This window comes from Neolamprologus multifasciatus, chromosome 15 (genome assembly GCF_963576455.1).
Source record: "Neolamprologus multifasciatus chromosome 15, fNeoMul1.2, whole genome shotgun sequence".
Classification (NCBI taxonomy): Eukaryota; Metazoa; Chordata; class Actinopteri; order Cichliformes; family Cichlidae; genus Neolamprologus; species Neolamprologus multifasciatus.
This window is the reverse complement of record NC_140453.1, coordinates 10,643,739-10,660,169: the sequence shown is the minus strand read 5'-3', so window position 1 is coordinate 10,660,169 and position 16,431 is coordinate 10,643,739. Positions and strand designations below refer to the sequence as shown.

At 42.5% G+C, this 16,431-nt stretch overlaps 1 protein-coding gene across 1 annotated transcript in view; it reads left to right on the top strand.

The window, feature by feature from the left end:
• The first annotated feature begins 403 nt into the window (after positions 1-403).
• Positions 404-16,431, top strand: part of LOC146501629 (tyrosine-protein phosphatase non-receptor type 14-like) — a 45,225-nt gene continuing 29,197 nt past the window's right edge. The window contains exons 1-2 of the mRNA XM_085132318.1: positions 404-814; positions 14,496-14,908. Coding sequence (XP_084988444.1) covers positions 14,735-14,908 — 174 coding nt within the window. The 5' untranslated portion in view covers positions 404-814; positions 14,496-14,734. The remainder of the gene's footprint in view (positions 815-14,495; positions 14,909-16,431) is intronic.

Sequence of the window (16,431 nt, the reverse complement as noted above, 5' to 3'; positions counted from 1 at the left end):
TTTCACCAACTTACTGAGACTTATTTTAATTAAAGCTTTCACAAAGGTCGTGGGCAATCACTGCAATCCACTAAGACTGTATTAAGTGTCATAATTACAAGCAGGCCTACCACCTTACTGCTTCTGAGTACATTTAGATAAATTCAGTGCACGAGTCTTTCCTTCGATTTCTTAATTTGAAAAATGTTATAAATAAATTAATTAAAAGGAGAAATACTCACATATGATTAAAAAAATAACAAATACTCTCAATAAAAAGAAAAACTTTAATTTGACAATTAATTGATACGTTTTTTCTTTTGGACCCTTTATCGCGAACTTCAGCCTCTTGGGACGTTCAACGTTAAGCTCATTTTTCCGATGCAGTCTTCAGCTTTTGAACGTAGCTGCAGCAAGCGCCTCTCTCCGCCTGTCCTGAACGCCTCCATTGGACTAGAGGGACCACTATAAACATACGAAGAGTCCCAGCGAGAGAAGACCACGTCGCTTTATCCAAGTCGGGCAACTTTTTGTGACTGTTTGTGTTCCCTAGAAAAAAAAGGCAACAAAACTGCGAGAAAAAGGAGGCTCAGGATTTGGTCTGCCTCTGCGACTTTTGTGGTTGTTGTAAAGGTTGAGCTCATTTTGATGTGAGAAGACGCAGATTTTTCTTGTTCACGCCGGATTTTTATACTTTTTTTTTTAAATATATTTTTTAAAGTTAGTTAAATAACTTAAGGTGGATTATCTGTTTGCCGTCAGTTCCAAACCTCGACAAGCAAAGAAGAGTTTACTCAGCTGGGAGAAGAAATCGGCATGTAGCGCAGGATCAGGGGTGAGTTCTCTTGCATGGGGGGGAAAAAAGCGAAAATCTACCTCAGTCAAAAAGAGTTCAGTTTTGCTGTTCATGGTTTCCTGCAGATCTGGAAGTAGATCCAAACTCTTGTAAAGTCCACAGTAGGAGTGCTTAGATTTAGGCCAAATGCCTTGGCCACGTAGGGCAAAAAGGAGATCCAAACTATTTTAATGCCCCCCTTTCTCCTGCACATAAACATGCATCACCATCACAGACAGAGCCTCTAAATCCCCCTCTACATCTAATAAGATGGGAGTCTGTGCGATTCCAGAGAAAACTGGGAAGTTAGAGAACCTGTGTGTGGCTGGAAAACCGCTGAAAGATTCCCCGGAGTTAATAAAGTAATCATGAAATCACACGACTGAACAGGGCTTTGGAGACCTGAGAGCCCTCTGTAAGACCCAGTTTGGGTTTGGGCAGTGGGCTCATGCCATATGGAGTGCGCAACACCTGGAATATCTAGCCCTTCCTCATTTATTTCTATTTTTTGCATGTGTACATTACATTTCCATAATCGCTGAGAGAGAGTGCGTCTGTAAATTCACCTCGTTTAATTGTATTAAACAAGCTTGGTGGCTGAATGGTGTGTTTGAGTATGAGCAGCCTTCCTTTATAAGATGATGATGGACTGATGTCCTCACACCCTGGCTGCAAACTGTGTACATGTTTGTGTAAAAAAGAAAAATGTGTTTGAACATGCACCTTGGACAACTAGCATTACTGTAAAAGGGGAGTAAAGGCAACACAGCATAGCTGCTGGAGGCGTAGGGTGTACACACACACACACACACACACACACACACACACACACACACACACACACACACACACACACACACACACACACATCTGGCTGTCTTTATAAGCTCAAAGGCATGCTGCGTAAATTACATGGTGCCCGAGCAAGTGGCTTGGGTGTACACAGCAGTTTTAAAACACTGGTGGAGATTTTTAAAGGACTCAAAGGCAGAGTAGAAACCTCCATCCATGCTTCTCTTTTGTGCAGTAGAGAGTCACAAATCTAATTTGTCTTTCAGTGCCATTTTTGGCACTCTATTTCCTGCTTTTTATTCAAGGAAAGTTGCTGAAATGTTAATTCCCAAAAGGGGTGTTTTGTTGAAGGTCAGCCCGGTAAGATCATAATAGGTGTTTACTGCTTAATGTGAGCTTGCGTCTAAAAGGAAAAGTGGCTATTGTTTGTGTAGCCAATGGTCATTTGAGTCTAGAGGCCATTTGATTACGGTGTGGTGCAAACATACCTGTAATTTTGGTCAAGTGCTCACACTGCACCACAGGAAGAGAGGAGGAAAACAGGCAGCAGTAGCAGTTATTGTAGTTATTGTTATAACATTTTAACCAAAGTGGAAGAAATGCATAGAATTCCTTCGTAGTCAGCTTGTGGTTCACTTGTTATTTTACACCATACCTGCACTGCAGTAGAAAATGGAAGGGGTGAAGAAGGCTATGACGTCTTTTTTGTGATTAAAGTGATTACATGTCCAAGGCATTGAATTAAATACAGATGAAACTAATCTGCAATGACAATAGTTGTTAATCTGCTGATAGCTTCTTTGGCCATACCCAGTATAAAACACTCACATGTGCAACCAAAAGTCTCACATCTAATAGTAATGACACTGTAGTGTATTTTACATAAATCAAGTGTTTCAGTGTGTAAATAATAGTCCCCTATATCACCTTACATGCTGATACTCTACCTTTAAATATACTTTTGTGTTGGAAAAATTGATGTTTAGCAGTTATTTCTTGTCCTTGCAATGCCTTTAGTTGTATACAAAGACTGTATTTAAATGATGGATGTAAGCACCTCTATGCCACCCTTCACTCTGTGAAGTCCTGTTTTGAAGCCTCGATGCTAGTCATTTGCCTTTGACTATGTTGCCGTTTTGGTGTGAGAAGTGACCGTATTTGGATGATTAGGTGAAGCTCTGACTTTTTAGATGGGTTGTTATGGTTCTTTTAAGCCCACACAGAAAATTATGTTGCATTGTTTCACTTCAGCTGGTCGTACACTTCTCGATTTCTGTAAACTGTGTTGAAGACACAAGCGTACAATCGTGTCAGCTTTTAACACCATTTTAATGACGTATCACTACAGTAGCTCCAACATACGGATATACATTGGGAGATGTTGGAGCAGTTTGGAAAAACAAGACTTTTTGGGGAAAAAAGCTAAAGAAAACAAGACGTTTCTAATCCTGAATTTACAATAGCTAATGGATTCTGCACACGGCAGGTGTGAGGGGAGTTTATTCCACAAATGACCCGCACTAAATCCTGCCTCATCTTGTTTTCTTCTATTCCTGGGAATGTCAAGTAAACCTGTTGCTAAGAGGCCCAGAAGCCTCATACCCCTCAAGTAGGTCAGCAATATATTTATGCTTTATAAACCATTAGCAGAATTCTAAAATCAATCCTTTTACACACAGGAGGCCAATGGAACGAGTTCAAAATTGATGTAATATGATCCATTTTCAGCATTTTGAAATAGCTGCAGCTGATTAATTGATATTTTATTAAGACCAGTAAAAACTCCATTACAGTAATCTAGCCTACTGAAAACAAATGCATGAATAAGCTTTTCAGTTTCTTTCTTTGCCACAAGACCCTTGGTGAATTAGTGAAGTGTGAATCTATTCCCACAAGGTGCCAGCAGCAACAGCAGCATTAAAGCAGAGATGCAATATAACATCGAGTGACACAGCATAAGTCAAATGTATGCACAAAAAGGTAATGTTTTCCTGCAAATTATAAGTAGAAGTAGTACGTGACTGGTTAACACTTCACTTTAACAAGAATTAAAGTAACTTAACCGTGCACCTTTTCAGGATTTTGCACAATACTGTCATTGTCAACATTTGTTTACATTTGGGTTGCACATCACTGGCTGCTGGCATCTCCTCCTTTGTAGCCTGCTTGTATTAGATGTCATGTTTTTTGCCTCATGTGGGGGAGCAAGTTTGTTGTCTTCATCTTTAGCGGGAGCAGTTTTTTTTCCACGTAGCTTCTAAAGAGCTTTGTTTGCAATTTGTGAAGTAGCTCCTTTTAAGGTACCTGGGCTTGGATAACATAAAAACGTATACAGTCTTTATCGCGAATGATATGATCATTAAAATGATCATGCCTCTAACTTTGAGCCCCAAAAAAGTGAGAGGCATGATCTTGTAGTGAAGGATGAGATGTGCAATAGAGACCAAAACTGTTTCTTCTACGAGGCTGTAAACATGTTTATTTCTGCTGTAAAGTTGGACATTATAACATATGAGCCTATGGGGATTTGCAGGCTTTTAAAGAATGCCTCAAGTGGCCACTCGAGGAACTGCACTTTTTATAACCTCCCGTGGCGGTACTACCAAGCTAGTTCTAAAGAAGTATTAAAGTTTTACCAATCAGCTGTGCTGGGTCGGTATCAGTAACAATACTGAACTTCTACCTAGGAGCAGAAACGCTCACGAATGAACATAAATCACTTACTTAGCTAGAAAGCAGCCGTTGTTTAAAACATTTCTATAAAAAGCTAACAAAAGTGATGTTACTGTGAAGTAATAATATAATGGCTGGCTGTAGGTGCAGCGTATGACTGTGAGGAGTATCTCTTGTGCATGTGGTGAGTGTATTCAGTCATGCACGGATGCTTTTGTCAGATTTGTGCTCTCTGTGAGCGCTCTGTTCTCTCAGCCCAGCAGACAACAACAGAGTAGAGAGCGTGCTGCGACCTGTCCAACTCTCCCACACTCCACCAGGTGTTTTTCGTGCTAGGTGTCAGTCACTGCTAGCCCTGCCGCCCACACTTAACAGGTTTGACCCCCGCTACCTCTGAACAGCCCAGAATTTAAAAACATGTGATTCTTCCTGTGATGTGGGACTCACTGTTCACAAAGTGGTTTGTGAGGAGGTTTGAGCATCAACGGGTGAAATTTTCCATTTGATCCTTCGTTTAAAATGTGACTTTTCCTTCCTTTGAGGCCGTTATGGGTCTTAGATACAGCCGGATGTCAACACGAGCAAAACCAAAGTGTTTCTGCTTTCATAGGCCTGTAAACTCAGTGCTACTGACGTCCCCGTTGGCTCCTGGGGGCTCAGCCATGAGAAAATACTGAGTGGCTTTTGGGTGATTGAGCTTGTGTGTGTGTGTGGAGTCGTATTTGTGTGTATGGTTGTGAGACCGTGATGTGGTTCCCAGGAGGAGATGAGAGGAGGGGGTTATGGAAAATGTGAAGAGCATCGCGGTTTGGCTGCTGCAGACTCGGTGGCTGACGATTGATGGTCCTGTGTTTTTGTTGTTGTGGCTGGGAGCCGCCTGCTATCAGTTCCACTGTCCATGTTTACGCACTCCTTCCTTTCTCGCCATCCTCACCAACTGAACCAACACGATAAGAGCCTGAGAATCACCAGCATTGTGTCTCCTCTTTCCTTTCTGCTGCCTTTTCCATATCCTTGCTTATCTAAAGCCTTTGTTTTCTCATTCAGGTGCTGGGAATGACTTATATGTGAATTTTGAGGGCACATGTATACACACAATCCAACTCTGTGCCTCTCAGTTAAATATCCAAGTCTGCCTGCATGACATCAGTTCTCCGGTTTGCCTCCTGGAATATGAGTCGGCAGAGGAGCGTCATTGCTGGTTTGGAAAACCAGCATACGGACAGTGTAAAGCATCTGCCTTTGATCCTCCTCCTCCTCGTCATGTTTTAGTGACACTGTTTAGATTTCAGTGCCAGTGGGAAACATTGGGCATTCCCTATCTGTGACTGTCACTACTGCTACTGTAACTTCTATTGTTTTCCTGCACTTTTCCTTTGTTTCTATGGTATTTCCGGTCGTCACAAGCTAAATATAAGCAGTTTGGCATCTTATTTGAATTCCAGTTCCGGAAAGTGACGTTATTTTGAGTTTTTTGTGATTGTGATAGTTGTTAGTGCTCACTGGCATGTCTTCTTCACTTGTTTTAAGGTAATGAGTAGCAGCTGAATTAATCTGTTGATTGAAAAGATACACTGGACAAAATTTGCTGATTGCTTAAAAAAAACTTTTTATAGACATATCTTTGTTTGGGGTGATTCAAAGAATTAGATAAAAGCGCACAAATGTATGTACGAAACTTTGAATCTAAGCTTTGTTTTGAAGGTTTGCCAGTGCGGTGATCCTTTCAGAGCAGTTCTGTGAATTTAAAAACAGGGCCTGATGTCTCCTTCGCTAATAGCAACGGGTATGTAAACAATGTAATTGGCGAGAGTCTGCTCTCACTTAGTGTAACAATTTTCTTCACCCATTTAAGTCCAGGTTGAAGCGAGATAAAGCTGCGCGCGCGTGTGTGTGTGTGGGAAGCTGCAGACATGGCCCCTTCGCTGTCTGCACGTCACAACTGTGCGAACGCTTTGCACTGTGTTTGTGTCACTCTCGCCGCCGTATCCTCAAGTGTGTTATTTGTGGGTGTGTTTGTCTCGGAGAGATGGAGCTGGAGGAGTTAAAAAAAAAAAAAAGAGAGAGCTGGAAAGTGAGAAAGCAGATGCGCTTGTTAGAAACACAGTCTGGTGGCCTGCCTCCACCATCTGTTTGTAGCTGCTAGTGTTTGTGTGAGATATACAGTATGTTTGTGTCTGTGCAGGGTGAGTGAGTGGAGCCTGTGTGCGGGGAAGAAAAAGGAGATACACATATATATTTTATATTTCATATAATTTTTCTCTTTTTAATAAAGTATTTTTTTAGGCGTAAAGTGAGCACACACACACACACACACACACACATCCTCTGGGTCAGACAAACACACACATAGCCAGAGTGTCAGATGACAAAGAGGGGCCTGATCCACAGTGCCAATGTCCCTGAGACGTGTCTGGAGAATAATCTCTGTAGTGCTGTGCTTTCTTCAAATGTCAGTGACAGGGCATTAGAGCCACATTAAGAAAACACATGACTGCTCATTAGGAGTAATAAAGTCAAAGTTTTGAGCAAAAAGTCAAAATATTCTTTTAGAATAAAGTCAAAGTTCAATTCAATTCAGTTCAATTAATTTTTATTTATATAGCGCCAAATCACAACAACAGTTGCCTCAAGGCGCCTTATATTGTACGGTAGACCCTACAATAATACATACAGCGAAAAAACCCAACAATCATATGACCCCCTATGAGGAAGCGACAGTGGGAGGGAAAAACTCCCTTTTAACAGGAAGAAACCTCCGGCAGAACCAGGCTCACGGAGGGGCAGGGCCATCTGCTGCGACCGGTTGGGGTGAGACAAGGAAGACAGGATAAAAGACATGCTGTGGAAGAGAGCCAGAGATTAATAACAAGTGTGATTCAATGCAGAGAGGTCTATTAACACTTTTAGTGAGAAAGGTGACTGAAAAGAAAATACTCAATGCATCATGGGACTCCTTTAGCAGTCTACACCTATTACAGCATAACTATAAACCGTGGAAATTGACGTTGCTTTACCCTCTATAAAATGCCTTGTGTAGATGACTTAGTGAAGTTTTACTAGAATCAGTTTTAGTAATAAGTAAACTACAAAGAAAATTACAATGTAACATTTTTTTTCTTAATGTGGCCTTAATACTCATTGGTAAATATCAAAAGATGGCAAAGTTTATGTTTTAGTCCTGTACAGATTGTCCAGTCTGTACAGCAAAGGCCAGTCAGACAAATACTGCACGTGTCTCTCTACATGAATGGAATGAGTACAGAGCTTTTTCAGATTTCGACATCTGCATACATGTCTTGACATCACCACTGCAATAATGAGGTGTTAGTGATGATACAGCAACATGGGCTACTTTGGTGCATTTTTAATCCACACATGAAACGAGCAGCAGCGGTGAATGTAAATGACGTTAGTCTAGTTTTAGTCAACGGGGAGCATGGGAGCTAGCTGTATGCAGTACTGTTTCCTGGGGGCATATCATATGCGTGTCTAACCTTACACCACAAGAAAGTTACTTCTGATTGGATAGCTGCCAAACTTGTCGCACCTTTCTACACAGCTTAATTAGATCTGATTACATCTCGTGTCATATTAGTTTTTATTTAGTTATCATCTTGTTTTTGTCAGGAGGAAAAAGGCGGTACCAAGAGGATCGTGTGTGTGGCTAATAAACAGAAAAACACCTGAGGAGCAGCACTAATATTAACTGGGGCAGCTGGACAAACAACTGAAAATTCACCTTGTAGTAGCTGTTTAGGTTGATATTACCACCAGAGAATGAACCTTATGTCGCGAGAACCATTATTTTTAATTGTTGACCTGAAAAATTCTTGCAGTGTTCATGTGTTGGAACTTTTTTTGTGGTTGTTTATTTGGGTTCAAATCACAGATCTTCCCCGAATGCCTCACAAACTGACCAAAATGCACATCAGAACAACTTCAAATTCAGTGCTGCTTATCATTAGGTCTCCAGTGATAGTGTGAAGTAGATCGGATAAGCGCTCGTCGAGAAAAGTGAAGGGCACCTGGACACACACACACACACACACACACCTTCATTCACTGCTAAGATAATGCTCTGTCCAGGGTCGGCTAATACTCAGACAGACTTTGGTTGAATGTTTCCAGGAGTGTGTGTGGACTTACAGGTGTGTTTTCCCCCAAAACATTTCACTACTGAACTCAACTTTAAGTTAGTGGGCCACAAGAGGATCAGAGTCTTAAGAAGATTTTAGAAATATCAGACGAAATCTGGCAGTATTTCCAAATTCTTTTGATTTAGCTGTGCTTGGAGTAGCAGTTCGCTGGGTTACCAGATAGGACAATACAGCAAGTTCACATATAAAAATAATTTAGGTTAAGTAGGTCTTTGTTGTGACTGTTAACTGTCTGAGCGCTCAAACTATTTGTGAGTTTAGCTGCTGAAAAATGCAAGTGTGTGCTTGTTTTAGCCTTCTATGAAACACTCTATTTGTATTAATTATATAAAAAAACAACAACCAGCAGTTCCATATTTCTTGATTTACGAAAACCACATGCTTTAATTAGTTGTAAAAACGTGAATTCTGAGCACAAGTTAGCTGATTTACACTCCAGCTATTCGGTTTAGGTTCACAGACCAAATAGTAAAACGACTGCGCAGGAGGAAGTGTAATTACGAGCTGTGAAGCACCCATTTGTTTTGCTACAGTGCTTGTGTATAACAGGAGGGTAGCTGGGGGTGTTGGGAGGGCAGCGTTGGTATTTCAGACAGAGACAAGCAACAGAGATGAGATTGATTGAGTTACGCACGCTACACTTGCTTCCTCGCCTCGCGGCGGCCTGCATCTAATAGTCTTAGCAGTAGGTGACAAAGTGCTGTTTTGTTCCCGCTATTGTGTGGAGGTGAATGGAGCAAAGCGACGCAGGGGCTGGCATGAACCAGAGCAGAGGGGGAGCACGCACGTTAGCAGCTCTGCTCCTGAGAAGACGTTATGTTTAAAATGAGTCTTTGTGATGGTAATGTAAAAGAAATGGACCTCGCAATTATGCCTGTTTTGATTGTTTTGATTCTAAGTTAGCAGCTTTAACCAGCACTTTTTTTTGCCCTGTAAGTCACAGCATGTTTTGATTTGGTAAATTTTTAGGTGGCCCCAGAATCTATCCCTGAGTGGGTAGAGAGGTGACTGGCAGGAAAACATTGCAGCCTGAGGCAAGCTGAGGTTTCTGCAGAAAATAAATCAGTCGAGTTGGGGACAATGCAAGTAAAGGAACATCTACTGGTTTTCTGCAGAAATTCCCCAGCTGAGGAAACCCATGTCAGCATTTCTTAGAAGAACACCAACTCATTTTAAATCCATCTTTTGTCAGCTGCTGACCTGTAGCTGGTTTTCAAATCCCGCCCACTTTAGCAACAGTTTTTACACCTGTCAAGCTTTCTGTTCCAGCTCAATACAAAGGATCTCACTTGAAATTATTTGGAAATGGTCTCAGTTTTTGCATGCAGGACTTTTCTTTTGTTGGAGATTATGTATCAGAATTTCAGGAGCAGGACCACGCCTCCAAACACGCTCCTTCCGGTTGTCATCTATATAGGTTCCCCCAGTTCTGCAAGCTGTTCAATCTTGTTTACATGCCCCACCCTCCCTACCTCCTTGTTCTCAATTCTTTAACTTCTTCATTTCTATTTAGTGCATGGGGATCTGCCAGGCCCGGGAGTCATCGCCAGTCCCCTTCGAGGCCTTCCCTAAGCCGCAGCTCAATTCATGTCAAAGCATTCACTTTTACCTACTAAAACGCTGTCAAACCTAAAATGAGGATGTGGGCCCAGCTAGTGAAATGAGTATTTCCTGCTGTGCCTTTGTTTTGATTGTTGGCCTTAAAGGATGGAGAACAGGACAGGTATCTTAGAAGACAATTAGTTCACAAGCTGATGAGACTCACGGCAGCTTCACGATGATAAAAACAAATTTTCATGGCTTTGGTATGTGCTTAAATGTTGCTGATGCTGAAGTTGCCCGTCCCAGACTAAAAGTCACCATTCTCGCCTTTAACACTGTTTAAACTGTACTGGACTGCTTTTTTTTCTGACACTGCGTCATGCAATCTCGCTGAAGTTGCTGAATTGTTGAGCCCAAACTCAGACGTAGAATCCTGAACCAGTTTAAATACTGCAAAAAGGGAAACTCCACAAACAAATTTACTTTACTCACTTAGTTAAAATTGGTTAGTTAATGCAAGAATCTGCTTTATTTTTTCTTTCTGAGCATAATTGTGTGTGTCCAATTGTTTTGACATCCACAGAGTATGAAAAAAGAAGATCTCAATTCGTTTCTAAAGGAGCATCTATTTCATTCAAGCCTTTGTCAGATAACTTCACACAATGCTTAGTAACCCTATTAGCGGCAGGCATATCTCTTTGCATTCACGTTTATTTAGGGTTTTATACAACAACCCACAGTCTGTCAGCGCTGGTCTCAGCTTTTCCAACTCCACTCTCTTGTCTCCCGCCTCACTAAAAAGGGGAAAAACACCGTCATCAGTCCAAACGCCACCTACTGTGTTCTCATCTGCCTCCCCGGCACCACCCTGTTGAGCTCACTGCACCACACCTCCACCACAGTATAGAAATCCACAGATCCATCCATCCTTCCATCCTGGGTGACCATCCCTTGACCACTACTTTCACTTTTTTTGTGGAGAAACTCGAGGCACTACTAAGCCAACCAAGGGACCAAATTTGTGCAGACACCTCCGAGGGTGCTTTCTCAGCACCACAACTGACCGGTACAGCCTCTGCATCTCTGCTGACCCCACACCAGTCTGTCTCTCAACCCGTTGCTTCCATCTTCCTTCACCCTGGAGCAAAACCATGAGATACTTAAACTCCTTAACTTGGGGCAGCAACTCCTTCGAGTAGGTCCCCTTTCAGACTTGTCACAGTTGGCTGCAAATATCCAATATCCATTATATTTTAATGCATTTCAGTGTTCCTGTGCTGTAACTCCCATGTGTTGCATGATGTTAATCTTCCACAGAGATCTTTCAGGTAACAAGTTAATCACGAGGGGATCAAATCATAATTAAGTGATCAGTAAGGGAAAACCAAGATATGAAAAGGAAACCCTGACCAAAAAACGGACCTATGGTTTTCTGGAGAGCTGTTACACCTCTGATATTGTGTAGTGACAAAAGCAGATTGAAGCGTGATGGTAAAAAAAAACAAAAACGTAGGACGCTTAAAACATTTTTAATTGAATACTCTCATTGCTAAAGGAGGAAGACACAACTCGTGCACTGCAGCGTCAAATGAGTAGTGTTGATTCTTTGACGCACAAGCACAAAAATGCTCGATTGAAGATGTATCTGACACCAACCTGACAGAGAAAATGCAGACGTTTGTTTGCCATGGTGCTCAGTTAAAAGCATGCAAGACTAAAAGGTCAAATTTCTTCTCGTTTGCTCTTTTCGGCTAGCTACCGCATAATCGTTTTTATCATGATTGATGTAAATGTGTGTAAAAATGTCATCCCACAATGCGTCTTTCAAAAAAACCCTATATACTTGAGTGGTAATGTGGTTTCTGGTCTAAGCACGCACATTAGAGGGGAAAAAAAGCTACTTGATTCCAACTTTTTAACCCCTGTGCAATATCAGTTGTGGGGTAATATAAAAAAACAACAACAACAACAACAAAAAAAACATAACAAAAGATGGGAATGGTTTCACATATATTTAGAAAGAGCTCACCCCTCTCAAAAAGAAAAACAAGCCTCTTTCCTCAGTTTTCCCTCTCGTTTCGTCTGTGCCACAAAATTACAATGTGCAAATTCATAAACGTATATGGTGTTTTTGCACGCTGGAAATAAACACGACGGTCAGGAGAAAAAGTCACTGGAGCAGAACTGAAGCAGGGCATTTTTGTTTTGTTTTGGTTTTTTTTCATCAAGGAGTGGGTTAGAGCCCAAACTATTGTCTGTCTTTCTGTCTGGCTTTACTCTACCACACACTCCTAACCAAGCCACTGATTACTAGTTTAGAGTTGCACCAACTGCTGTCTGGTCCTTTGGCTAACCTCTGAGGAACCTGGTGAAGGGGTGTGTGTGTGTTTGAGAGAGATCTTGTGTATATGTTTGCGGTGTGCCCTGTTGATGCTTGTCTATGTTTGTACACTACACAGTGAAAGTATGCGTCTTTATTTGTGTCTTTGTGTGTTTGTCTGTGTACTTGTTGACAGTGATCTTGGAGGCCTGGGTGCTCGGGAAACACTCTTGAGTCATTTTGGGAAGGTTTTACTGTCAGCCTGTGATGTCACTTACCCTAAGCAGGAGACAGTGGGGAGGGTCGCAGGGTCTGTGGTTAAGGGTCATGTCACGACTGGGGTCAGCGTGCACATATATCCTTAAGCGAAGCTGATTTACTCAACCGATGTAACCCAGTTAGTCACTCGTTGAGGCTTTCTCGCTCTGCACGTATGTGTTAGTGCAAACGGCCATTTAAAAAGAAAGAAAGAAAGAAAGAAAGAAAACAACAACACACGAAGAAGATGATGCCACATTACCGTCTCAGAAGGACTCAGGAGTAAGGAATGTGTTACGGCTCCCAAAGGGGCAAGGCCATTACAAAAGATGAGCGTGAAGCAAGTGCAATTAAAATTGTAGCAAACAACCCGACTCTGTAGCTTCTTGCCCTCTTTCATTCAAGCCTGCCTCCCCTGTGTCTTTTTCTCCTGCTCACTCAGCCTTGTTATACACACACACACGCACGCACGCACACACACACACACACACACACACACACACACACACACACACACACACACACACTTTTCCTTCCTTGTGGTGCATACTTGTGTCAGGTGTGCTCTGTTTTTCCAGTCAGGGTAGAGAGGAATCTGGGCCAGGGTCCAAGCTGACTATCAGCAGCACATAGCCAGAGCCCAGGACAAGAAGCAACACATCCACTCCATCTTTACTCCACCTCCTTCTCACTTGCTCCTCACCTAATCGTTGGAACATTGCCTTGTCATGTTTTTGCTCTTTTCCCCTCACATTCATGCATGTGTGTATTTATTTTAATTTTTGTAATAATTCTCCTTGCTGTCTTTTGTAGTGTTCAATTTCGGGTCTCTTTGGTTTGTCTGTGTTTTAAGGAGTAGTTTTTTTTCCCCCTTCTTTCAAGGTTTGGAGCTTTTTTTTTTTTAAGTTTTGTAATCTAGTTTCTGTCTAACAAGGCTACAAAGTAGCCACCACCCTTAAAATGACACTGCTTTAACTATTTAAATTTAATCCCATTGATATTAGCGGGATTATTTGAAAATCCTTAGCGATTGCTGGCTAACAGCTCAGTTTAAAGCGTACTTTTTAAAATATGATTGAGTATGTGCGATATACAGAGTACACTCCTACAGGATGTACTCTGTTCCGCCTTTATATCTGTCGTGCTCATTTTCAAAGCACTTTCCTCATTACAGACATGAAAGCTATGAACTGATGAGCACCCCAGTTGCATTCAAAGTCATTCCCAAACACCTAGCTCAACCTTTTAAACTTCCCCGTGTGTGTTCTCTTGTTTACCTCACGAGTTCACACTTCTGTTTCTTATTAACAACAAAGATGTGGGTTTTTTTTGTTGTTGTTTGGTTTTGTGTCAGTAGCTGGCAAAAAGTGTTTCTGTGGCAACATATGGGCCACCACCGCAGGCGTGTGATCTTACACACACCGCTGCACTGTACTCCACAATGTCTGGCACTGTGCTGCTGTCGAGCAGAGAGAGCAGAGATAAAAAGGAAAGGAAGGGCCTCCCACACAGGCAGATAGAAGCTCCATTAGTTCCTCAAAGCCAGCTGCCGGGTTCAGATGGATGTCTGCGCACGGCCGTTTGATGTCTGTTCATCCATAGCCTCACATCTCTGACTCTGTCTCCCAGCTTTGCCCGACGCCGGGCCTCATGGGAGTCCAGAGAGCGCAGCTGCCCGAACTATAGGATAAAGCTGTCTGGCTGCTGCCGTACCATTCCTGTGCTGTGCTAATGCTCTTGCACCACAACTACTCCTTTTTTATCTGCTTTAGTTTCTGCTTGTTTATGGAAGGTGGGAGGGATTATTTGAAACAATATTCACTGATTAGAAAACCATCTTCGTTCTTAGAAAAGGGAATGTATCCATAAAACTCTAAATAGTTTTTTAAGCCAGTTATGTGTTTGACTGACCCTCCTCTCTTATCTCTCTTTGCAGCACCCGTTTGTACTCCTTCTCCTCCTCATCTTCCTCCTCCTCTCTGGACACCTTTGGGAATGGGCCAGCGCCTTGCCAGGTTGCATCTCTCCGCCCGGTGGTGTGGCTGGCGTCGTGCGAGAGTGAGGAGGGCAGCAGCCAGGTCATAGAGCCCGCCCACCCCTCTCTCTGTTGGCTTGCTCTCGAGTGACATTTGACCTCTGACTCTGCCACGACCTTGCCTTGACCTCCTGCCAGCCATGCCCTTCCGGCTGAAGCTGCGGCGCACAAGGCGCTACAATGTCCTGAGCAAGAACTACTTTGTGACGCGTATCCGCCTGCTGGACAGCCATGTGATTGAATGCACGCTGTCAGTGGAGAGTACGGGACAGGAATGTCTGGAGGCGGTGGCCCAAAGGCTGGAGCTGCGGGAGGTTAGTGTTGTGACACATGTGCACGTTAGTTTGAGATAGTATGACGTGTGATAGGTTTCTGACACATTTGTCTTATCTGAGCTTGCAAGTGTTATAAATTGTCTGCCGTTGGCAGCTACAGGATGTAATTAATGGGGAGTTGGAGTGGGCATTTGTTTTTACTCTGAGTTTGGCTGTGTGTCTGCCACGCGTCTCTCCCCACACCCTGTGCATGTCTCCCTGCCCTCTGCTGCGTCTCTCCTTCACTGTCTTTGTTTGTCTCTAATGAAGCGTGCTTACGTCTGTCCTCTCTTCACTGCAGAAGAAAGACATACTGCTCGTCCTCTTGTCTCCCCTACCCCGTGGGTCCCTCTCATTCCTCTACTTCTATTTCCCATTATTGTCAGTGCTTTTTTTCTACCAGCAGGTGGACTTCTGATTATTTTTTCCTTTCCTGTTCTTACACCGTAAAACACAAAGTAAACGAATTGTCTGTAAAAAGCATGGTTTGTCTAGGTCAAAGATCACATGACGATTGTGTGCGTGTTTGGCTCGAGGGTGATTAAATTTGATGAACATGTGTGCTCAAGAGTGTGTCTGCACCTGCTGGAGCTGCTGACAGAGCGCAGAAGAGCGAGGGGCAATGTAGTGTACTCACACAGAGTTGTGGTATTTGCTGGGTGTCAGTGATGTTATAAATGAGGCGATGAAGCACCCCAGCTGTAGCGGCTGTCTGCCCCTCGTGTGCACACACCGTCTCAGGATTATGCGTGCGTCAGAGTGTGTGTGTTGTTTTGGTCTTCGCTGTTAAATCTGAGGTCTGAAGCGTGTGCCCGTATGCACGCATGAATGTGTGCGCGCCGTTTCAGTTACCAGCTTTATGACTTTCTCTCTGACTTTTTACTGGCCAAATCTGTGTGCTCAACCTTTTATGAAACCTGTGAAAAATGCACAAATACACAAAATAACCAAACATTAAAAACATGACATTTAAATGACATGTTCTGCCAAATGTACTGCGTGAGATAAAACGGTGGAAAAAAAGTTCACGACATCTTTACGCAGAGACAAACCCGTGCCACTAGTATGTTGTGTTTTTACAAAAGTCAATGGATTGTGAGCTGATGTGTGTGTTTTCATTATGCATGGATTTCCTGACAACATGGTGGCATCTCATATCAACAATTTCTTATCAGAAACATCATACGTGACGGGAGAAATAAACTGGTCTGGTCTATTCTTGCTTTTTGTGTTTCACTTTCAGTATAAATATGTTCGTTTTGTTTGGATAAGAAGACTAATGACTTTCACTGGATTTAGTGAGCCAATGATATTGTAATGATTCCACTTTAATTTTAATAGTGTTATGCTGCTGACGTCAAAGGTTTTGTCGGATTTTAAGGAGAAATGTGTGCTTTTAATTCAGGCGCTTAATCTCTCAATACTTTTCAGTGTATTTCTCAACTCATTTACCATTTCTCTCTTGAGAAATCCCATCTAAAGATGCACCGACTCCAGGTTTCTTGGCTGATTCCAATTTCTGT